This window comes from Stegostoma tigrinum, chromosome 9 (assembly GCF_030684315.1).
Source record: "Stegostoma tigrinum isolate sSteTig4 chromosome 9, sSteTig4.hap1, whole genome shotgun sequence".
Taxonomy (NCBI): domain Eukaryota; kingdom Metazoa; phylum Chordata; class Chondrichthyes; order Orectolobiformes; family Stegostomatidae; genus Stegostoma; species Stegostoma tigrinum.
Genome location: NC_081362.1, coordinates 62,481,640 through 62,505,185, shown reverse-complemented (window position 1 = coordinate 62,505,185; position 23,546 = coordinate 62,481,640). Strand labels below are relative to the sequence as shown.

The 23,546-nt window shown below is 41.6% G+C and overlaps 1 protein-coding gene across 5 annotated transcripts in view; it reads left to right on the top strand.

The window, feature by feature from the left end:
* Nucleotides 1-3,275: 3,275 nt before the first annotated feature.
* The window catches only part of rcor3 (REST corepressor 3), a 67,532-nt gene continuing 47,261 nt past the window's right edge, over nt 3,276-23,546 (top strand). For 2 of the 5 annotated variants that reach the window (XM_059648591.1, XM_059648587.1), the window contains exons 1-5: nt 3,276-3,665; nt 3,828-3,884; nt 8,256-8,333; nt 19,769-19,821; nt 21,426-21,587. In XM_059648591.1, the coding sequence (XP_059504574.1) occupies nt 3,536-3,665; nt 3,828-3,884; nt 8,256-8,333; nt 19,769-19,821; nt 21,426-21,587 (480 nt within the window). In that variant the 5' untranslated portion in view covers nt 3,276-3,535. Of the gene's footprint in view, nt 3,666-3,827; nt 3,885-4,185; nt 4,372-8,255; nt 8,334-19,768; nt 19,822-21,425; nt 21,588-23,546 lie in introns of those variants that run through there. The other 3 variants (XM_059648588.1, XM_059648589.1, XM_059648590.1) reach the window with 3 other exon arrangements.

Genomic DNA, 23,546 nt, shown 5'->3' with positions numbered 1-23,546 from the left:
ACTAGGATGGTACATAGAGAACAGTTCTGGCAGAGTGTTTAAGTCATACATCTACACAAGGCAATAGCATTTTCCATTGAGGTTAAATCGTTGACAGATTTCCCCCCCAATCAATTGGTACAAATTAGCTGTAATCAACAACAGTGGCATGGTCTCTTGAGTGTTCAGTACTGCTGCCTCATGCACCTCGTGTGAATTTAGCCTTGGGTGTCTGTGTCTGTGAAGGGTTCCTGCTGGACTGTCTGGTTTCCTTCCACACTTCAAAGATTTGCAAGATAATAAAATGTGAGGCTGGATGAACACAGCAGGCCAAGCAGCATCTCAGGAGCACAAAAGCTGACGTTTCGGGCCTAGACCCTTCATCAGAGAGGGGGATGGGGAGAGGGAACTAGAATAAATAGGGAGAGAGGGGGAGGCGGACCGAAGATGGAGAGTAAAGAAGATAGGTGGAGAGAGTATAGGTGGGGAGGTAGGGAGGGGATAGGTCAGTCCAGGGAAGACGGACAGGTCAAGGAGGTGGGATGAGGTTAGTAGGAATATGGGGGTGCGGCTTGGGGTGGGAGGAAGGGATGGGTGAGAGGAAGAACCGGTTAGGGAGGCAGAGACAGGTTGGACTGGTTTTGGGATGCAGTGGGTGGGGGGGAAGAGCTGGGCTGGTTGTGTGGTGCAGTGGGGGGAGGGGACGAACTGGGCTGGTTTAGGGATGCAGTTGGGGAAGGGGAGATTTTGAAACTGGTGAAGTCCACATTGATACCATTAGGCTGCAGGGTTCCCAGGCGGAATATGAGTTGCTGTTCCTGCAACCTTCGGGTGGCATCATTGTGGCAGTGCAGGAGGCCCATGATGGACATGTCATCTAGAGAATGGGAGGGGGAGTGGAAATGGTTTGCGACTGGGAGGTGCAGTTGTTTGTTGCGAACTGAGCGGAGGTGTTCTGCAAAGCGGTCTCCAAGCCTCCGCTTGGTTTCCCCAATGTAGAGGTAGCCGCACCGGGTACAGTGGATGCAGTATACCACATTGGCAGATGTGCAGGTGAACCTCTGCTTAATGTGGAATGTCATCTTGGGGCCTGGGATAGGGGTGAAGGAGGAGGTGTGGGGGCAAGTGTAGCATTTCCTGCGGTTGCAGGGGAAGGTGCCGGGTGTGGTGGGGTTGGAGGGCAGTGTGGAGCGAACAAGGGAGTCACGGAGAGAGTGGTCTCTCCGGAAAGCAGACAGGGGTGGGGATGGAAAAATGTCTCAGGTGGTGGGGTCGGATTGTAAATGGCGAAAGTGTCGGAGGATGATGCGTTGTATCCGGAGGTTGGTAGGGTGGTGTGTGAGAACGAGGGGGATCCTCTTAGGGCGGTTGTGGCGGGGGCGGGGTGTGAGGGATGTGTTGCGGGAAATACGGGAGACGCGGTCAAAGGCGTTCTCGATCACTGTGGGGGGGAAGTTGCGGTCCTTAAAGAACTTGGACATCTGGGATGTGCGGGAGTGGAATGTCTTATCGTGGGAGCAGATGCGGCGGAGGCGGAGGAATTGGGAATAGGGGATGGAATTTTTGCAGGAGGGTGGGTGGGAGGAGGTGTATTCTAGGTAGCTGTGGGAGTCGGTGGGCTTGAAATGGACATCAGTTACAAGCTGGTTGCCTGAGATGGAGACTGAGAGGTCCAGGAAGGTGTGGGATGTGCTGGAGATGGCCCAGGTGAACTGAAGGTTGGGGTGGAAGGTGTTGGTGAAGTGGATGAACTGTTCGAGCTCCTCTGGGGAGCAAGAGGCGGCGCCGATACAGTCATCAATGTACCGGAGGAAGAGGTGGGGTTTGGGGCCTGTGTAGGTGCGGAAGAGGGACTGTTCCACGTAACCTACAAAGAGGCAGGCATAGCTGGGGCCCATGCGGGTGCCCATGGCCACCCCCTTAGTCTGTAGGAAGTGGGAGGAGTCAAAAGAGAAGTTGTTGAGGGTGAGGACGAGTTCAGCTAGCCGGATGAGAGTGTCAGTGGAGGGGGACTGGTCGGGCCTGCGGGACAGGAAGAAGCGGAGGGCCTTGAGGCCATCTGCATGCGGAATGCAGGTGTATAGGGACTGGACGTCCATGGTGAAGATGAGGTGTTGGGGGCCAGGGAATTGGAAGTCCTGGAGGAGGTGGAGGGCGTGGGTGGTGTCACAGACGTAAGTGGGGAGTTCCTGGACCAAAGGGGAGAAAATGGAGTCCAGATAGGTGGAGATGAGTTCGGTGGGGCAGGAGCAGGCTGAGACGATGGGTCGACCAGGGCAGGCAGGTTTGTGGATTTTGGGAAGGAGATAGAAACGGGCCGTGCGGGGTTGGGGAACAATGAGGTTGGAGGCTGTGGGTGGGAGTTCCGGTGATGAGGTCGTGAATGGTGTTGGAGATGATGGTTTGGTGCTCGGGTGTGGGGTCAGGATCGAGGGGGCGGTAGGAGGTGGTGTCGGAGAGTTGGCGTCTGGCCTCAGCAATGTAGAGGTCAGTGCGCCATACTACCACTGCGCCACCCTTGTTCAAAGACTTGCATATTAGGTGAAGTGGCCATGCTAAATTGCACCAGACTATCGAGGATGTGCAGGCTTAGCCGTGGTAAATTTGGAATATTGGGTGGGCGGTCTAGGTGCAATATTTCCTGGAGAACTGAAAAATAACTTTCTGCGCTGTAGGGATTCTACGAAACGTGCACGATGGAAATTTTTTGTTTCGATAAAACAGATCAATATAAACAGTGGTTGTTAAATTCGTGCAGAAGTGTTACTTTACGGATATCCCAATTGTTTCCCAACAACTCGAAACGGACGAATTTACTCGACTCCAACGCCGTTAATGGTCTCGTAAATTATTAGTCTGCAAGTTTTTCCAAGCTGAATTGGTAACAACAGAACGTCAGGTTCGTCAGCAGCGGGCAAAAGAGCATCCCAAGAATAAAACATTTCGTTGAAATACAAACACTCCACCAACTACCTCTTTGTGTACGTGAGCTCTGTTTTTTAAACGGCCTCTTCACCGCTAATGGGGAGCGGCGACAGCTCGACCTTCCGCGGTCTGGGGCGGGGAGCCGGGGAGAGAAAAGAGTGCATGGGGAGGGATTCGTCGGCGCACGCAGCAGTTGTCCGGTGGCGGTTTATTTCTGAGGGTGGGGTGAAGGGAGCAAGAGGGAAAAGGGGCATGAAGGGGGTCTTCGCTGCAGGCGCGCTGTGTTGGGGAGTCAAAGGTCAACCGCGGGGCGGGGCCAGGTGGGCGGGTGCACGAGGAGCGACCTCCCCCGCCGGCGCCCCCCCCCTCCCACAAAGAACACACGCGGCGCTCAGGCCACCCGCTGCCTGTTGTCAGGCGGTGATCTGCCGCTCCGCCTGTCAATCATCCGCGCCAAAGGAGTTTCGCGGCGGTCCTCAGACCCTCCCCTGCTACTCCTCCCACAACTGATTACCCTCCTCACCCTTCCCCCCCCAACCCCACATCGGCCTCCTTCCATTGTTTCCAACTCTCATCGAGTTGCAGTTTTCTGCCTGTGTGTTATAATCGCTGCATTCGGAACGCTTTTGCAATGCCTGGGATGATGGAGAAAGGGTCGGAATACCTGGGGAAAGGCCGATCCAACGGCACCAAGAGTCCGGCTGGAGCCTCTTCCAATGGACACTATTCTGAAGAGAGTGGCAGCGACGACGAGCACGGTGGTAGCCTCGAACGCTATGCGAAAAATTAAAATCAAACTTTATTCGCAGCCGTTGAATTCTGTGAAAACTGAAATCTTTCGGCGTTGATAGTTGGACGGAGTTTTTTCCCCCCTCAATTTGTATTAGCCTAATGTATTTTGTTATTTTTTCTTGTTGATACAGATGTCGGAATGCGAGTGGGCTCTGACTATCAGGCATCCATTCCAGAATTTAACCCCGGTAAATAATCATCCTCAGACTGACAATACTGTTAGTGAAGTGTCTGTTTATTGATGTGACCCTAGATTGTTCTGGAACTGATCGTGAGGGTTGTTAGCCTCGGCTCCGGTTGTACGTGACCCCCCCTCTTCCCTGAGTGACGGACTGGAAGGGGGTGTAGGGAAGGCGTTCGCCGTTTAAACTTTCCAATGGTTATTCCCGAACGAAGGAATTGAACCGAACGGCTGTTTGCGTCAGTGCAAGGGGTTTTTTTTGTTTTGTTTCAAATGGATGGTGTGTTTAATAACTCGCAGCAGCAGAGAACCGAGCCCAGCGAGGGCAGGAAACCAGCTCTTTAAATAGGCTTGGAACTCTTCGAGCGTGCGCACTGCGGTCTGGTCCTTTCGAGCGTGCGCACTGCGATCTGAGTAGAATGAGGCTGTTCAAATTCATGCTGGGACCCTCGAGCTTCTGGTGGTGCTTGCTTATTGGGCATGTACTGTATGGTGTATGTATTCCCATTGATTTTTTTTAGTTAATTAGCGGATTGTTTTTTTTCCCCCAATTATCAACTATTTGTCCGTTGCAATTTTAGCTAAGCTGGTTATTGTTTTTGCAGTGGTATTTGCATTAGAATGCATTTTCCCCCTATTTGCCTCCTGGCCACAATTGCCAAAAATAGTCTCAGTAGACCAACTATTGGTACTTACATTTATGTATTTATATAAAGTATTAAAAAAGAACAATTTAAATAGCTTAGTAAACTTGTATATGTGAGAGTATGTTTCAAAATACAAAATATAATGTAGTGTGAACTTGAAAATAGGCTTTATGATATGGCCTACAGATAAGCTCATTAGGTTTAAATCTTTAAGCAGCTGTAACTGTCACGATTACATCAAATCGCAGAAGATTTTCAGCACAGACAAAGGACATTTGGTGATCTACATCTATCATGGCATCCCTCAAATGCCTTCTTTCAATTTATCTCAAATATTCACCTGCTCCTTGTTGCAGGTTTCACATTTTCACAACTCTTTGGGTAACTTTTTAATACAAAATTACCAATTAATTTCCTTGAGCACCATCTTCCACTGGTGATTTTTCTTCATTCATGGAAGGTGGGCTTTATTGGTTGGGCCACCTTTTATTGCCTGTCTCCAGTTGCCCTTGAGAAGCTGGTGATGAGCTGCCATTTTGAACTGCTGCAGACTATTTGATGTAAGTACACCCATAATGCTGTTAGGGAGAGTCTTCCAAAGATGTTAACCCAGTAAAAGAAAAGGATCAGTGATTGATTCTAAACCAGGATGGCGTCTAGCTTGGAAGGGAATTTACATGTGGTATTTCAATGTATCTGCTGCCTGCATCCTTCTAGATGGTACTGTATGTGATATGGAAGGTGCTGTTACAGGAATCTTAAGTGAATCTTGGGGATGGTACACATAACAGTGACTATATGGCCTTATGTGACATGCGTTAGTGGTGAAGGGAAAGAAGGTTTGTGAATGTGCCCAGTGAGAAGGGCTGTATTGTCATGGATGGTGTCAAGCTTCTTGAATGTTGTTGTTGCAGTCATTCAAGTAAGTGGAAAATGTTCCAACACGCTCCTGACATGTGCCTGCTGGACAGGCAATTAGGAGGTGAGTCAGTCACTGCAAGTTTCCAAGCCTCTGACCGGTAATTATATGGTTAGTCCAATTCTTATGCTCTTTTCCACAAGTAGAAGCAATTTTTATTCACTTAATTAAAATCTTTGATAATTTAAAAACCTACTATCAGATCACCCATCAGTTGCTATCCGTGAAAGTGGAAACTCAGCCAGTTCCCGAAACGTCAGCTTTTGTGCTCCTGAGATGCTCCTTGGCCTGCTGTGTTCATCCAGCTTCACACTTTGTTATCTCAGTTCATGCCTCCTAATGTGTATTCTCACATTTCTGTTATTATTCCTGTAAATCTTCTCTCCAAGTGCCTCAGTATACTTTTATATAATCACTGCACACCTGAATGTAGTCTAATCAAGGTTCAATATACATGTGGCCAAGCTTCCCTACACTTCAGTATTATCCCCCTAAAATGTAAATCTTGGTTCCTTTTTTATGACCTTGTTAACCTGTTGTGCAACATTTTAGTAATTGTTGTATTTGCACTCTTTAGCGTACTTTGTTTCTTTGCCCAACTGAGACTTCCACCTTCCAAGTTATAAATGACCTCCTTCCTCTTCTTCCATAATGTACCACCTCTCATTTGTCTGTGTTGAACTTCAAGTGCCAACTTATTTACCCATTTTGTGTACTTTATTAATTTGCCTGTGAATTATAGCTATGCTAAATTTTGACTGTCTCTCCCAATTTGGTATCATCTGCAAACTCAGAAACTGGTCTGGATTGCAGCTAGGAAAATCTGAAACATAACTTTTCATTTTCTCTCTGTAAAAATTCCCTTCAGTCCCACTCTCCTGTTCTGGTTTGAAGTCAGCTTCAATCCTTTCTATAATGGTTATGGACTCTTCATTTTTAAACATATACTCATTAGGTTATTTTGGGGTGCCTTATCAAAGGCCTTTTGACAATCTGACTAAATTACATATAATGAATTTCATTAGCAGAATTTCACTGCTTTTTTCTTTAAAGGAATATAGTTATAAATTAGTTTGTCCCAGTGCCGTCTTGTATGTATTAATATTTCTCCCAGTTTAGCATGAACACTTGGACGGTCTTCATTCGCTTATTAGTTTATTCTGTCAGCTGACTTCATTCCAGATGGTATTAGTTGTTCACAATTCACCTCTTTGGGCTTGAGTTTGGGCTTTGGATGAAACAGGCACAGTTAAGGATCGAATAAAAGCAAAATGCTTTGAATGTTGGAAATCTGCGATAAAAACAGAAAATGCTGGAGAAACTCAGGGTGTCTGGCACCACCTGTGCAGGAAGAAACAGTTAATGTTTCTGGTCCGAAGAAAACTTCACTGTTCCAGTGAACTCAAAAATTTTGGACTCCATGTTAGCTTAGTATCTCTTCCCAAGAATGCTGCCACACCTGCCGAGTTTCTCCAGCATTTCTGACTTCGTGAATATGGCTCAAATTTGAGGATCTATACCATGTGCATCAAAGATGTTGGAAAAATGCAGATCCATAAAATAATGCATTGCTTTTCAAGTGGCCCTCGGGCGCTTAAGAGCTTTAGGTCCCTTGGTTACGTAAAACATGCTTGGTGCATGTTATAGGTGTCTTTGTTGTGATTGGTGTACGATGGGATGGGCTATCCCTATTAAAGATTAAACAATTGCTGCAGTAAATGAAATGGCTGCCGACAAAAGGTGAGTTTGTTTTTTATTTAACCACTGTCTGGATCTAGGAGCACAAGAAAAGAAGCCCTTTTGCTGTTTTCCTTATTCCTACCTTTTATCATAGAGATAAGAGAGTTGTACGGCATGGAAACAGATCAGTGGGATTCCTGAGGGGATTCCTTTTTTTGGTATTTCCAAAACACGCACTAATACAGAGATAGTGTATTGGAAGAAATTCGGTTTTGTTTGGTCATGAGAAGGGGAACATCGACTTCATAAGAGGTGCATGAATGCTTTGTACCAGGCTCATCCCAGCCTGCCTAAAACACTGCATGAAAATAGTATGGACTCAAGCAGCAAAGGAAAGTTGTTTTCCCTGCAAAAACCCCAGCATTTTGCAACCCAGTTTGCACCTCTATTGTGAGATTGGAGTATTGCGTACAGTTCTGGTCACCGCATTATAAGAAGGATGTGGAAGCTTTGGAAAGGGTGCAGAAGAGATTTACTAGGATGTTGCCTGGTATGGAGGGAAGGTCTTAGGAGGAAAGGCTGAGGGACTTGAGGTTGTTTTCATCAGAGAGAAGAAGGTTGAGAGGTGACTTAATTGAAACACATAAAATAATGATAGGGTGGATAGGGAGAGCCTTTGTCCTAGGATGGTGACGGCGAGCACGAGGGGTGAAAGATATAGGACAGATGTCAGAGGTAGTTTCTTTACTCAGAGTAGTAAGGGAATGGAACGCTTTGCCTGCGACTGTAGTAGATTCGCCAACTTTAGGTACATTTAAGTCGTCATTGGACAAGCATATGGACGTACATGGAATAGTGTAGGTTAGATGGGCTTGAGATCGGTATGACAGGTCGGCACAACATTGAGGGCTGAAGGGCCTGTACTGTGCAATAATGTTCTATATTCTATGAGTATCTGTTCCATTGTATTTATTTGTATGTCAACAAATAGAAGGCCCATCTTGATTGAATGAAGATGTTGTTACTCAATGATGCCAGTAGTCATACGTGCCCTGTGGAAAACATCGTCTTGATGTCTGAAAACAATTTCTTCTAATCTTAATCTCAAAGTAGTTTATCAATTTTCTTTCAGGTGCTACAAAGTATAGTGATAAAGAAATCGGTGGTATGTTGGTATGGTCCCCTTATCATGTCATTCCAGATGTGAAGTGTAAGTAAATTTAATAATCCTTTATTCTCCTTTCTCAGATGTTATTTCTGCAGGTTTTTTTCAATATATTAAATTCCTCTTTAAATGTATAAATTTTTTCAAGAAATTAATATTTATTTGAACTAAAATCTGGGACTTTTGGAAACTGTAGGCCGAATTCTAACGCCACTTGCCCAGTCTCAGGATTTAGTAAACGTTGCAATACTTGGTTTCTGCAATGTTAGTGGAAATTTTAAATAGCAACCTGTAGAACAGTAGGTAGGGAGCACTACAGAAACATGAGTCCAACAGACATGGACTGTCCAGCCATTCCATGCTGTCACCGCTTTGAACTTAGAATAACAAACTGGTAGATTCCATTGCACAAATTATAATAACTTTTTACTTACAATTATTATGTTTACATAAATTGATTTTATATTTCAATATATCCATATTCTGTTGCAGAGTACTTAAAAACTAAGTCTTGACGTTAGACGAATTCAATATTTTTGCATGTTAGTTACTTGCAACTTTGTATATTTGCCAGTGTAGCGCTCAAAGTAAGCTAAATAATTAGCAAGGTGGGTGTATTAATTGATATGATCCACAATTTAGAAGACGGAGGAGAATTATGCATCTTTAAGGCAACAAAATTTAATTGTTGCTAATTATAAATAAGCATGTTAGCGTTCTTCTGGTGCAGTAGTAATGTGCCTACCTTTGGTCAGAAGGTCCAGTTTCAACTCCCACCTCTGTCACAACAAATTTCAACAAGCTAATCTAAAAACATCAAAGTAAACTCAGATTATGTCCACTAATTGTGTATTTATGGCCCTTGGCATATTTGATCACATTTATCACTTGCAAGCTGCAATGCAGAAAGATGCTGCAGTTGAATGCAAAAGTAATCTTGGCACCCAAATATGCATCTGTGTGTATTAGGTTTGAAGAATTTAATATGTTGCAACACTGCCTCATGCCTCTAAAACATGCATCGACCAGGCTAATTCTCTGCAACCATCTACGTCAGACAAATGACAATAATTGCTTACCATTACCTTTGAATTTGGTTGCCTAGGTAAGATTTAATACATGCAATGGACTGTTTTGGTTAGTGCAATAAACTATTTCTTCAAGGAGTTGAGTATCAAGGAGTAGAATCAAAGCTTGACAATACGTTTCTATGCTTAACTCATTGAGATTCCCTGAAATCTGCCATTTCGACTGCCATATTTGCTAAGAGTGCAAGAAGTTGATTGAGACTTGTTGGAAATTTACACATTTTTAAATAAATGATCATTTGCATTGGGATTGATTTTAATATACTGCAGTGGAACCATCAATTTTAACCAGACTAGGCAGTCTAAGATCATAAGCACTACTAAGTGCAATAGACTTAGCCCCCATCTTGTACAGTGTGAGAATTTATCTTGCAATAACATGCTGCGCGTTGTTGTGGAAACTACAGTATATTTTATTGGCAATCTCATGTCCATTTCCTGTTTCTGACTGTTTGAAGTTGCATTGAAATATCTGTTGCTCGTTTTGTTTCGAAAAATGATTGAAGTGAGTTTCTAAAGCACTGTAGTCCAATGGTTTAGTCACGAGCTGCACACAGTTAATTCATTCAGATACGAAAAATTGGCATTTTTAGAAATGAAAAATGCAGTAATAACCACGCTGGACATGTAACTTCATTACTCATTCTCATGGCATATGTATTTTAATTTTGTTTTGTTTGTTGTATATTACTTCAGCCACAACGGTGGTTCAGCGTTCTTTTGGATAACACATCTTTAAAATACCAACATGGAATGCCCCTCAGTTGTTCTCATCGGTTGTGTTTTTTAGGTCCTGCAGTTTGAATAGCAGTTGTACGCTAAACTATATTTTTGTTTATATAACCCGCAGCGAAATAGACATGTTATCTTAACAGCAAAAAAAATTGGATATTGTATGAAACAGCTTTTTGATCTCTATAAACTTGTCAAGTTGATCACACCATTCAGATATAAAGCAGTCTTTAAATGCTGAAGACTTCTTGGCACACTCCAGTTTCAAGGATTTCTTACCAAGCAATAATTAAAATTAAATGAGATAAGACTTAGTTTCTTTATTTTGCCATTAAATATTCTGGCCTGAGAAGATAACCTAATCTGCTAAATTGTGTGTTATCAATCACACCGTTCTGGTAGAATGATTTCATATCCTAAAAATTCAGCTGAGTAGTGTTACAGAAAATTAATTTAAATGTATTAGAGGACAGTGTACATTTGCTGTCACATGAACTTCTTTAATGAGGCACTTTATTGGAGATTCAAATGAAGACAGCAACCACGCTTAACTTGTAGGAAATGTCCAAAGCAAAAAGCAGTAAGATCGGCTGATCGGTAATCCTCAACTCAACTTCCCTGCCTTTTCCCCCACAAACTTTGATTTCCTATTGTTCAAAACTCTGTCTATCTTAGCTTTGAATATACTTAATGATACAGCCTCCACAGTCCTCTCGTAAAGAATTCCAGAGATTCACTACTTTCTGAGAGAGGAAATTCTTCCTCACCTCTGTCCTAATTGTTTGTCCCCTTACTCTGGGATATACCCTCTGAAGCTAGGCTCTCCCATAAGGGGGAGAATCTCTCAGCATTTATGCTGTCAAGCCCCCTAAGAATCTGGAGACTGTAAGGACTGCAGATGCTGGAAACTAGAATCAATAAATGTGGAGCTCAAAGTACAGTCATTTGGACAGCATCCCAGGAGCAGGAAAGTCAGTGTTTCAGGCTGATGTCCTTCGTCAGGACCCTAAGAATCTTATATCTTCCAATAAATTCATCGCTCATTCTTCTAAACTCCACTGATTACAGGCCAAACTTACCCAGCCCCTCATCAGAAAATTCTTCCATACCCAGGATCAACCCTGTAAACTCTCCCTGACCGCCTCCCACAACAGTATATCTTTCCGTTGACCAGGCAACCAAAACTGTTCATTGTTCTAGGTGTGACCTATCCTTGCATAGTTTTAACAAGGCTTCCCTATTTTTATACTCCCATTTCCTTTGCTACCTTTTTGTGGTTTATAACAGAGGACCCCAAACTTGAGTTTTATGCTGTTTTCTCTAATTAAATAATATTAGCTTCGTTCCTACATCATATTCCGTCTGCCAAGTTTTTGCCTACTCACTTAAGGATATTTTCACCACTTGCCTTCGCACTCATCTTTGTGTCATCAGCAAACTCGGCAATAGTGCATTCAGTTCCCTCATCCGACTCATTAATGTACGTTGTAAATAATTGTGGCCCAAAAATGAGACTGTGGCAGGCTCGTTATAGGTTGCAATCCTAAAAATCCTCTCTTTATCCCATTTCTCTGTCTTCAATTATTTAGCCAATCCTCAATCCATGCTAATGTTTTACCCTCAACATCATGGTCTCTTATTAAGGGGCCTCATGGAATACCTTATTAAGTGCCTGGTAACTCAAACACAGTATTATACATGTACTGATATTCCTTTATTTATCCTTCTTTTCAACACCGCAGAGAAAATCTAATGAATCTATCAGGCATAATATCCTTTTATGTATCTATGCTGACTCTGCTTGGTTATATTATGTATTTGTAAAAGGTTGGCTATGTCATCATTAATAATGGACTGAATATTTTCCCAGTGACAGATGGTAAGCCCCTTGGCCTTTTTGTTACCTGTTTTTTTAATATCTGATGATGCAATCTGTCACGTTCAGGGGGTGTTTCTGCTCACAGTCCCATTAGTTTCCTTCGTAGTTTTTCTCTAGTGATAACTAATGTATTTATTTCCTATCCACTTTTGCCTCTTGATTGTTAAGTACTTTTGGAATACTATTAATATCTTGCACTGTGAAAACTGCTATAAAGTTTTTGTTCAACTCCGATATTCTCAGGTTTTGCATTATTATTTCCTCAGCCTCATTCTCTAAGGGGGCTATGTTCACTTTGGCCTCTTGCTCTTTTTGTTTTTTTAAAGAAGCTCATGCTGTCTATTTTGATATTACTTTCTAGTTGACCATCAAAGTTTAGTTTTCAATTTGTTACTGTCTTAACCGTGTTCGGTTTATCTCCCTTCTGGAATTGTTCATTCCCACTGAGAGTTTTTTTTTTCTTGTGCATCATAAGCCATTTTCTTAAGTCTACCATTGTTCTTCAAATGTCTTTTCTGCTGAGCCCCTCTTCCAGTCCATCCAGTTAACTTCCCTCATTCCTTTGTATTTACATTGTTTAAGTTTAGACAATTGTTTCCAAACCAAATTTCTCACTAACAAACAATATTAAGTTCTACCATGTTATGGTTACTGTTTCTTCAGAGACCATTTTCTGTGAAATCATTTATTAGTACTGTCTCATTTCATGTCACCGAATCCAAAATAACTTGATACATTATTGGATTTACAATGTGTTGTTCTAGGAAACTGTCCCAGATACGCTCTGAATTCTTCTTCATGGTTAATTTAATTTTTCAAATCTACATGAAGATTAAAATCACCCATTATTAATGTACGTCTTTTTATTTTGCATGACCTTACTATCTCCAGATTTTTTTTGTCCTACAGTATGGCTAATGCTAGGAGTCTATGTAAACTTCCCCTTGTTAATTCTTACCTTCACCCAAATAGGTTCTGTATCTTCTGATCCAGACCTACCTCTTGCTGTTTTCACATTTCAAACTAATAATGCTACCCCACCACCCTTTCCTCCTTGACTGACCTTTTGAAAAGTCACAAGCCCTTGAATATTCAATGCTCTGCTCTGATCCACTTGTAATTGTACCCCCATAATGGTTATAAGAGCTGCTGTTAATTCATTTATTTTGGGAAAACTAAAAGTTCAGGTTTCCCCACATGCTGTAGAGTTGTGCATCTTTTGACCCTAACAAGTCCCATACCTGGAGGCCACCTTTGTTTCCTGTTTGCCAGGGCACGCAAGCAGGTCGTTGTAAGACACATCAGATCTCATCCATGACCCTGGAGTGGTTGATCCTATATTTGGCTCTGCAAAAGTATGTGAGTTTTATATGGAAGTAGATTGTTATTGCAGGAGAATTTAGGGGCAGGGCAGATGGTGTGGAGCACTTCACAAGAAGTACTGCATAGGTGTCTTCTCCATGATGCTGTCAATTACTGAGGCCAGAAAAGCCTGGTCACCCCTGTAAAACATGGAATACAGGTAAAACCAGAGGCTGCTGGCTTCGATATGTTCAATTTAATTAAAGTCAAATATTACAGGTAGTGTCATACAGCACTATAATAGACCTTTTGGTCCAACTAGTCCATGCCAACCAATTTTTCCAAACTAGACTAATCCCACTTGCCTGTGTTTGGCCCATATCCCTCTAAACTTTCTTGTTCGCATACCTAACGAAGTGTCTTTTAATGTTATAACTGTACCTGCATCCATCACTACTTCTTGCAGTTCATTCCACATACCGAACCACCCTTTGCATGAAAAAGTTGCCCCTGATGTTAATTTTAAATCTGTCTTCTCTCATCTTAAAAAATATGCCTCCTAGTTTTGAACTAACCCTCCCTAGGGAAAAGACCTCTGCTAGTCACCTTGTCAATGGCCCTCCTGCTTTTATAAACCCCCATTAGGTTTTCCCCCTCCCCAACTTACTATGGTCCATTGGGGGGGGAAAAAATGTGCCAGCCAATCCAGCCTATCCTTCTACCTCAAACCCTCCAGACCTGGCAGCATCCTGGTAAATCTTTTCTGAACCCTGTCCAAGTTAATTACTGGAAATCCTGGGGTGAAACAAAATGCCATTGAAGCTTTGACAGCATCTGAAGAGACAATCAAGAGTTAATGTTTTGAACATGAAGTCTGTTCTCCGGAACTCCGAGAAATTCCTAGTTTAACTTTGTTGAAACAGTGTGGGAGTTCCTGCCTTTTTAAAACAGGTGCTGGAATCCCAGGATTATAGCAATGAAAGCCACAGCCGAGTTTGGCTCTGCAAAAGTATGGGAGTTTTATAATGGAAGTAGATTGTTATTGCAGGAGAATTTAGGGGCAGGGCAGATGGTGTGGAGCACTTCACAAGAAGTACTGCATAGGTATCTTCTCCATGATGCTGTCAATTACTGAAGCCAGAAAAGCCTGGTCACCCCTGTAAAACATGGAATACAGGTAAAACCAGAGGCTGCTGTCTTCGATATGTTCAATTTAATTAAAGTCAAATATTACAGGTAGTGTCATACAGCACTATAATAGACCTTTTGGTCCAACTAGTCCATGCCAACCAAGTTTTCCAAACTAGACTAATCCCAATTGCCTGTGTTTGGCCCATATCCCTCTAATATGGGAGTGGATGGAAATTTCACGAGGAGAGGAATAAGTACATCAACCCCAGCAAAGACAAAATGGTGGGTCTCAGGAGGTCTTCCTCGCTCCCTGGTATCCAGGCGGTAAGAAATATTTGATCAAGGGACACCCTACCCTCTGGAGGTGACAGGCTGGTAGCACGGTTTTTGCTGTCATGCAGGCTGCATAATGACAGGCTTGCCTGCAGCTGAGTTTATAACATCAGTTTCTGGATCTACCCTTAAGTTTTTTTTTTTGGCTACTGAAGAGCCTCATTTGGTGGGAAGGTCAACCATAGACTTTCTCCATAGAACTTATTTCTGACTTCTGGTTCAGTATTCCTACCTAGTTAAATGCCCTTCAACCTCTAAGCTTGCTACCAGAGAGAGCAGAGGATTCCATTTTTGGCCTGCATCTGGAAGAGGCTCTATAAGGTGTGTGCCACATTTTGTCTCATTGAGCCAAGAGAAATTGGAATGCTGGCTGAAGGAAAGATTTCTGTGACTTGAGTGGTTCAAAGTCTGATCTGTGTTGTAAAATTACATGGGAAGGACAATGTAAAAGTTGACTCAGCTAGTTGTGTGTCAAAGAACATGACAACAGGAGTTAAAAGGTTTGTAGACAAGTAATAGGAACAAGAGTAGACCATTTGATCCCTCAAAACTGTTGGCTAATCAAGTAAAACATGTCTCATGTTTACCTCAACACCATTTTATTTTACCATGCTATCTCCAAATCCTTCAACATTTTTAAATTACTGAGAAATCTCTTGGTCTCCATCTTGAACATGCTCAATGACTTGAGCCTCTACACCCTACTGGGTGGATAATTCCAATGATTTACTGCCGTCTGAAGAAATTACCTCTTAAACTCAGTTCAATGTCTAGAACAACGCTCAACCCTCATCCGTACCACCACTCCAGCCATCAGCTCAAAACCTTTCTGTTTCAATGAAATCGCCTCTCATTCAACCAGTCTCCTCAACATCTCATTGAAGGACAAACCCATCATTACAGGAATCAGACTGGTGAACTTTAGTATCATTCGTCCAATGGCAAAAGTATACTCCTTTCACAAGGAGGCCTAAACTGTGCACCTTATACCAGGTATGATGATATTCAAGGCTGTACACAATTAGCGGGAGGAATCTTTATTATGATACTCATGTCCTCTTGCAGTAAAGGCCAATATGTCATTTACCTTCCTAATACCTACAGCTACATTTTAGCTTTAATTGATTCCTGAATAAAGGCACTCGAGCTCTTTTGGACATCAGTTTCTAGTTTCTTGCTATTTAAGAAATACTGTTCTTTCTGCTTTTCCTACTAAGGTAGATAACCTCACATTTATTCACATATATTCCATCTGTCATGTTCTTAGGCATCTATTCATCACGTCCTTTATAATAGATTTTTGTGTTTTTGCTACTACTGATGTCAGGTGAAAATTTGAAATTCTCCATTTTCTTTATTCCAGACTCGTGTGAATGTAATCCTGAAAGTGTGGCAAACATGCTCAAAGATGCAACATTTTTATTTGGATACATTTTTAAAAATGGACCTTTAGCATTGCTCTTGGAAAATCGGCATTTGTTGTATGGTTGTTGAGCTGTAAACTAGCCTGTACCTTTAATACCACATCTTGGGTACACCTTGGGCACGGTGGCTCAGTAATGGCCTCATAGCGCCAGGAACTAGGGTTCGATTCCACCCTTGAGTGACTGTCTGGGTGGAGTTTGCACATTCTCCCTGTGCCTGCATGGGTTTCCTCTGGTTGCTCCAGTTTCCTCCCACTGTCCGAAGATGTGCAACCTAGGTGGATTGGCCATGCTAAATTGCCCATAGTGTTCAGGGATGTGTAGATTAGGGGGATGGGTCTGGGTGGATGTTTTAAGGTTCGATGTGAACTCATTGGGCCGAAGGGTCTGTTTTCACACTCTAAGGATTCAATGATTAGCCATTCTCTTGTCCTGTCATTATCTTAGGACATTTGCTATATAAATGTAAATCTTGGTCACAATTTCATATGATCTGTTTGAGGTAAATAAAATTACTACAAGCTCTGGATCAAGATAACGCAGGTGAAAATTTGAGGTTTTCTTATCCTTATTAAGGTTGTTTTATAGAAATAACACCTTAGGCCTGGATTTGCTAATGGCCAGACAGTTGTTATTCCAGCAGAAATGGGGATCGCACATGGGACTCTGTGGAATCTCCATCATAACAGACTGCGAAAGGGGCACAGAATCAGGTAACCAGCTAGCCTTGCTCTCCAGCTAGGTAATAGCCGAGTGGTACTATCGCCTAGAACATTAATTCAGAGACCTTGGTAATGATCTGGGGATCCAGATTCAAATCCTGCCATGGGAGGTGGTGGAATTCCAATTGGATAAAAATCTGGAATTAAGAATCTAATGATGACCATGAAGCCATTGCCAATAGTCAGAAAACTCATGTGGTTTGCTAATGTCCCAAAGGGAAGGAAACTTCTGTCCTTACCTGGTCTGACCTACATGTGACTGCAGACCCACAGCAATGAGGTTGGTACTTGACTCAGTTTAAATAAGAAATTGCTTGATTAGATTGAAGACTCTGTTCGGCTATTCATCTACACCGCAACCCTTTGAAAGCCTCGCTTTAAATAAGAATGTAGATGGTTCTGATGAAATTAAGTGAAAATTACTCCATAAAAGTTAGATTCTTAAATACATAAGCTTAACTCCTGAGTAACTACTCAATGACCCCGTGCTTAACCTCGCACTCCTCCCAACTGCACTCCTCTCGACTCTGAAGCTGTTCATTTTTCACCCACACCAGACTTAACCCCCACTCCAAACCAAACTGTCCCTGCTCTTGCCCCTGTTGGACATTGTTTCCCACACTTGTTCTAGCCTGCGCTAAATATTGTATGACTTATCTTGCCTCCCTTGCCACCTGATGTGTTACCCATCCAGCACCCTACTTCCCAAGCAGCATATAAACTATTCTCCACATTTAACTTCACAGTTAGCTTATGTACTTATTATTTGACCACAGTTGTGGTTTTAAATTTAAGAATAAGGCAACTGACTGAAAGGGGGCCATGGTTTGTCTTATCCAACCATTCTGTGCTATGAGAGAACTGTCAGAAGTATGGCTCCATGTTTCTGAAGGAGCACTGATCAGAATCTCCTCTCAGAAATGTGGAACTGTATCCTTTCAGTTTAAAAAAAGGCCTGGTTGCCACTCTTCAGAAAATATGGGCCGTAATGTTTGGAATGCTGTGAATCTAATCCAAGTGCTAAAAAAATGTATTCCCCATTGTATTGCTTATGTTGAGTGAATGCTATACATTTTTATCATCTGCAAAATCCATTTCGATGTTAGCATTAACAAAGTCATAAGTTCTTTTCAATTAATCCTAAAACAAAGGAAGCCGTTCTGGTCGAATCAAATGAGTTGCCTGAACTGATGTTTGCTCTCTATCTGTGTGATTTTGCTTATTGACAGGGAAGTGACTTGAAGATTTTCATGGCTGTTAAATATTGAGAGTACCACCATTTGTAGAGATGCTTCATGGGCAGTCTAGATTTGATCAATTTTGCATTTTCTTTGTGTATCAAACAAATTCCACAACAGGGATCTATGTATTGAAGTCTGAAATAAAACTAAAAAACTCCAGCAATTAACATTAGGTCTGTCAGCATCTGGGGGAAAAAAATGAAAATATCCTAACTTTTTGAGCCAACCTTCTTCAGAAATAGCAATATTGAGAACTGATAACTTCTCTCCTCAGATACTGTTGGATCTACTGTAAACTTAATACGTTTATGTTTTATTTCAAGATATTCTGTAACATTTCATAGATTAATAGCTATTGATTACTTTTTTAAAAGAAGTAGTATTGATTCATGTGAGAGTTCAATGGGCCATTTTACAAAATTCAGAATCCATTACTAGTATTAAGTACACTAAGATCTGGTGTAACAGCATTTGGATGCAAAATAAAACTTATTTTCCTCAACAAAGCACCGTAACTTTAGCAATTATTCTTTTCATTTCTCCGACAAGAGGATTTCAATTCTAGAAATACTTTCCCTTTTTGAAAATAAGTTATACCTGCTATTTATACTTCCAGATAAATTAATGTCTTGTTGAGGCTGTATTTAAAAGCAAACCATGATCCTTAGTCAGACTGTTAGAACTGTTGCAACTAGTGACTCTTGGCATTGCACAGATGTTAGCAGAGCACCAATGCTTTAACAAAATGTTACAGTAATGAATTCTCCAGAAAATCATTTGGAAAGTAATTGCGTATCTAGTACAGATTTGGCCAAAGCAAATTTAGAGGAGATGTACAATTACAGAGTTACTATGGAAACACTATACGTTCAGCAAGCAAATTACACCAATTTAAAAAGCACAGATCACTTTGCATTTTTAAAATATGTCTTCGCTTCACTGTAAATTACCAATCACTAAAATTAGCAAGTGATAATAAGATGTAGAGCTGGATGAACAGGAAAGCTGACGTTTTGGATGTAGACCTCTCTTCAGAAGTCGGGTAGGGAAAGGGAATTCTGAAATAAATATGGAGAAAGGGGGAGGCGGTATTTATCTTTTGTTTGCCTCCCCCTTCCTCCCTATTTATTTCAGAATTCCCTTCCCCTCCCCCATTTCTGAAGAAGGGTATAAACCCGAAACGTCAGCTTTCCTGCTCCTCTGATGCTGCTTGGCCTGCTGTGTTCATCCAGCTCTACACCACCTTGTCTCAGATTCTCCAGCATTGGCAGTTTCTACTATCTCTAACACGTAAGTGATGTTTTATACACCAACGTCAAATTGAGTAGAAAATTTACTAGGCCATCTACTCATGAAATTTATATTGTCCTCTCGCACATTGAGAATGTTGGCAGGTTCTTATCCCATCAGTGATTTTTAACAACAATGTACTTCTTTCCTCTGCTAGTTTTTAGTATTTCAGACTAGCTTGAATGTGACTGGAATTGGTGTCTTACTGTACTGCAGTTGGAGGTTAATTTTCCTTTTAAGAGTAACTGATGCTGATGTTGGTATAATGATGATTTTCAACAAAAGTCTATATCGTGTAATAATTATTAAAAATTCTGCATTTATTTTTATTTCTGTAGTGGATGAATATATTGCGGTGGCAAAGGAAAAACATGGCTACAATGTAGAACAGGTTTGTGAAAAAACTATTCCAATAATTAATTTAAAAGACAGATTGCACACTTTGCACTTAGAGTCTGTAACTTTGGTTTTTTTGTTTTAAGGTTTTGTTATAATGTATAACCACATTAAACAGCATTTATTTCATTGGTTTTATTAAAGTGATTAAAATGCCACAGACATTTTCAATTGCCACATCTTTATTTGGGTGCCTGAATTCCATTAATGAAACTATTTCCTCTTCAGATGTATATTTATACTAAGAATTTAACATTGGTGCAAGTTTTCATATTTTGTGCCAGCAATAAACTCATGTTATAAATCCCAACTTAGGACCTGGTCTGCTTCAATGCAAACTAAGGAGACTTGTTCTATTTTTGAGAAAGTATCATTGTGCAAGTGTGAGGTTGGATATTAAATGATGTCACTTTCCACTGAGTTATATCTGCACTATATGTTCATTGTAAAATTAGTTAATGAATAAATTCATTGTGATGTTATTACCATCAGACTGAAAAGCTCCAGCTTCCATTCTGATTTGAGAGTTTAGGTAAAATAAACAAAACTGTCGATTGGGCTGATTAAAATTTCTCTGGAACCACTTGAGTATTGGAAAAAACTCTTAAAATTGCCCATTCCATTTGCTACCTAGTGACCCAGTCTACAGTTTGTGTGAGGACATGGTTGGGGTCAGCTGTTTTACACACTGTTGAATAGACATTCTGTCTACAATATTTGCAGGAGTCACTTCTGGCGACTAGTAAGTGGAGAGATCTTGACAAATATAACATCAGATCGCATTTGAAATCAATTCCTCCATTTCCTACACAGCAACCAACTAAATCAAGAGACTGATCTGATGATTGGGCCTAGCAGGATGAAGTGTCACAGTGCCAGTTGCAGGTTGGCTTGGGTTCTAGTGGGAAGCATTTTTGGGGTTTCTGACCCCACAAGCGATACCAGAAAGGCAGTTACCTGCGAGGGTCTGGCAGATCTTCTGTCCTTGGTCAACTAGGTTTCTTAAATTTCCCAGGTTCCTGGAAACCTAACTTTCAACTAGATGTCACTAAATCCTCATGCTACTAAAATCTGAGGTGCAGATCTTCAATAGCATGTTTCAATTGCTATCCAGCCTTTCATGAGCAAGTTACCCACCTGCTCCCATCCTACCCCAATTAAATTGGAAGTCTGTATATTCATTGCAGGTTGAAGTTGGGTTTCAGACTTCTTTGTTTAACTCTCTTCCAGGGGAAAAAGAGTTGTAGGTAGGTGGTTAAAATCCGATTTACTATATTATTGCAGGAAAGTTGGTATTTCAGGTAAGGGGGTAAAAAGCACAGGGTAAATGGAGGAGAAAATCATTAGCTGTGCAAAGACAAATTCTGATATTCAAGGAACAGAATTGTCATGTGAAAGACCATGAACTTCCTGAGACCCCTCTAATGTGCCTTCATAACGTCATATGGTTGGTGCCCCTCTTTTGTCCAGTGAAATGTGGGAAAGTCCAGCACCTTTTTGGGAGAAAAAGTGTGTCCTTAAGTTTGATACTTGCTTTGACAAATATTGTCTGAATTTGTAGATTTCTAATAATTGTTACTTAATGTATACCCCAAATAGGCTTTGGGAATGTTATTCTGGCACAAGCACAACATAGAGAAGTCATTGGCCGACTTGCCGAACTTCACCCCTTTTCCAGATGAGTGGACGGTGGAAGATAAAGTTCTATTTGAGCAGGCCTTCAGTTTCCATGGAAAGAGCTTTCATAGAATTCAGCAAATGGTAACTACCTTCTGTAGGCTATTTCATCAATTTTACTGTAACCTGCTTTGACACTGAATTCAGTTGAATTGCTGTCTTTTCATCATTATACATCAAAGCAAAATCTTGCTTTTAATAGGATTAATCCTTTTTGATTTTTTTTTATTGATTGTTCTATCCCACCTGCAGAAACTCTGCGTGTGAAGATAGGGGATAGTTGCAGTAATGTTACTGGACTGGTATAACCAGAGACCCAGGCTAATGCTCTGGATAATAATCCTGAGCCCAGGCTAATGTTACAGGAAAACATTCAAATCCTGCTACAGCTTCTGATAGAATTTAAATTTAGCTAATCTGGAATTAAAACCTAGTATCAAGGATGATGTTGTAAATTGAATTGTCATTCACTAATGGTTCATTGTTATCCTTTAGGGAAGTAAATCTCCTGGCCTTGCCTGGTCTGGCGTACATGTGACTTCAAACCAGCAGCAATGTGATTGATTCATAAATGCCCTCTGAAATGGTCTCAGTTGTACCAAACCTCAAGAAATAAAACTAGATGGATCACTGGCATTGACCTAAGCACTGTAAATGGCAATAGCAGCAGGCTATCCAGTTGACTGTGCAAAATCCCCTCAGAGCTGGAGCCAAAATTGGGTGGGCTAGTCAAGCTGTAGCTTGACATTGTCAAACTCCATGAATCATACTTTATGGCCAATGTTCTAAACTCAGCTGTCACCATCCTGGATATATTTTGGCCCACCAGCAGGGCAGACCCACCATAGTTGGCAGCGCAGGTATTCAGGTGGGAGAGAGTTGACGTGGGAATCCTAAACCTTGACTCCAGACTCCATGAAATCACATAGCAGTGGTTCAAAAGTGGGCAAGGAAACCACTTGCTGATTGCCAATTATTATCCTCCTTTAGCAGATGAATTTGTATTCCTGCATGTTGAACATGAGTTGGAAGAAGTACTGTATGTACTCTGGCTGAGGTTTTCAGCATCCATCACTAAGAATGACTGTATTGTACCATTACTAGCTGAACTTGCTGATTCCTGAGCTACTGGACTGAGTTTGGGGTAATGGTGAGGGTAAAACCTATTAGACCCTGACCTCATTAGTATACCTATTGCAGATGCATCTGTCCATGATGGTATAGGTAAGATTGACGTCATACAATTAGCGAGTTTTGAGAAGACTTGTAGCTCAGGTTGAGGTTCTGAATGTGAGTTTGCTCGCTGAGCTAGAAGGTTCGTTTTCAGATGTTTTGTCACCATTCTAGGTAACATCATCAGTGAGCCTCCAGTGAAGTGCTGGTGTTATGTCCCACTTTCTATTTATCTGTTTAGGTTTCCTTGGGTTGCTGATGTCATTTCCTGTGTTGGTGATGTCACCAACCCAAGGAAACCTAAACAGATAAATAGAAAGCGGGACATAACACCAGCGCTTCACCGGAGGCTCACTGATGATGTTACCTAGAATGGTGACGAAACGTTGTACAGTCTTTGTGAATATAAAGTCCTGTATTCAGTTGAGAAAGCCTCCGCTGTGTGGTGTGACAGTACCACAGTACTATTTAGGATAAATTCAAACTGTGTTCATTAGGTGCTGTGGCTGACCAGCAGCAACAGAATTATACGTAATCATAACCTGCAACCTTATTAGCCTGACAGATCCCTCATTCTACCATTAGGCTAAGAAACAACCCTAGTACAATGAGATTCGCAAGAAAGTATGCCAAGACCAGCACCAGACATCTATGTTCCCTGTCATTTTTGTTACTGTTGTACAGACCTCTGGGGTCTATACATAGCAGCAGCTTCTGCTACTGATAGCCAGTGAGCTTGCACGTTGATTGTCATTTGCAAAACCTCTGGTGTGGGTGCAGAGCCAAGAAATTACATTGCCTGGCGTACATAAACATAAATGCCAATCTGGTGAAACTACATCGCAAGATTACATGTGTGTGTAAGGTGAT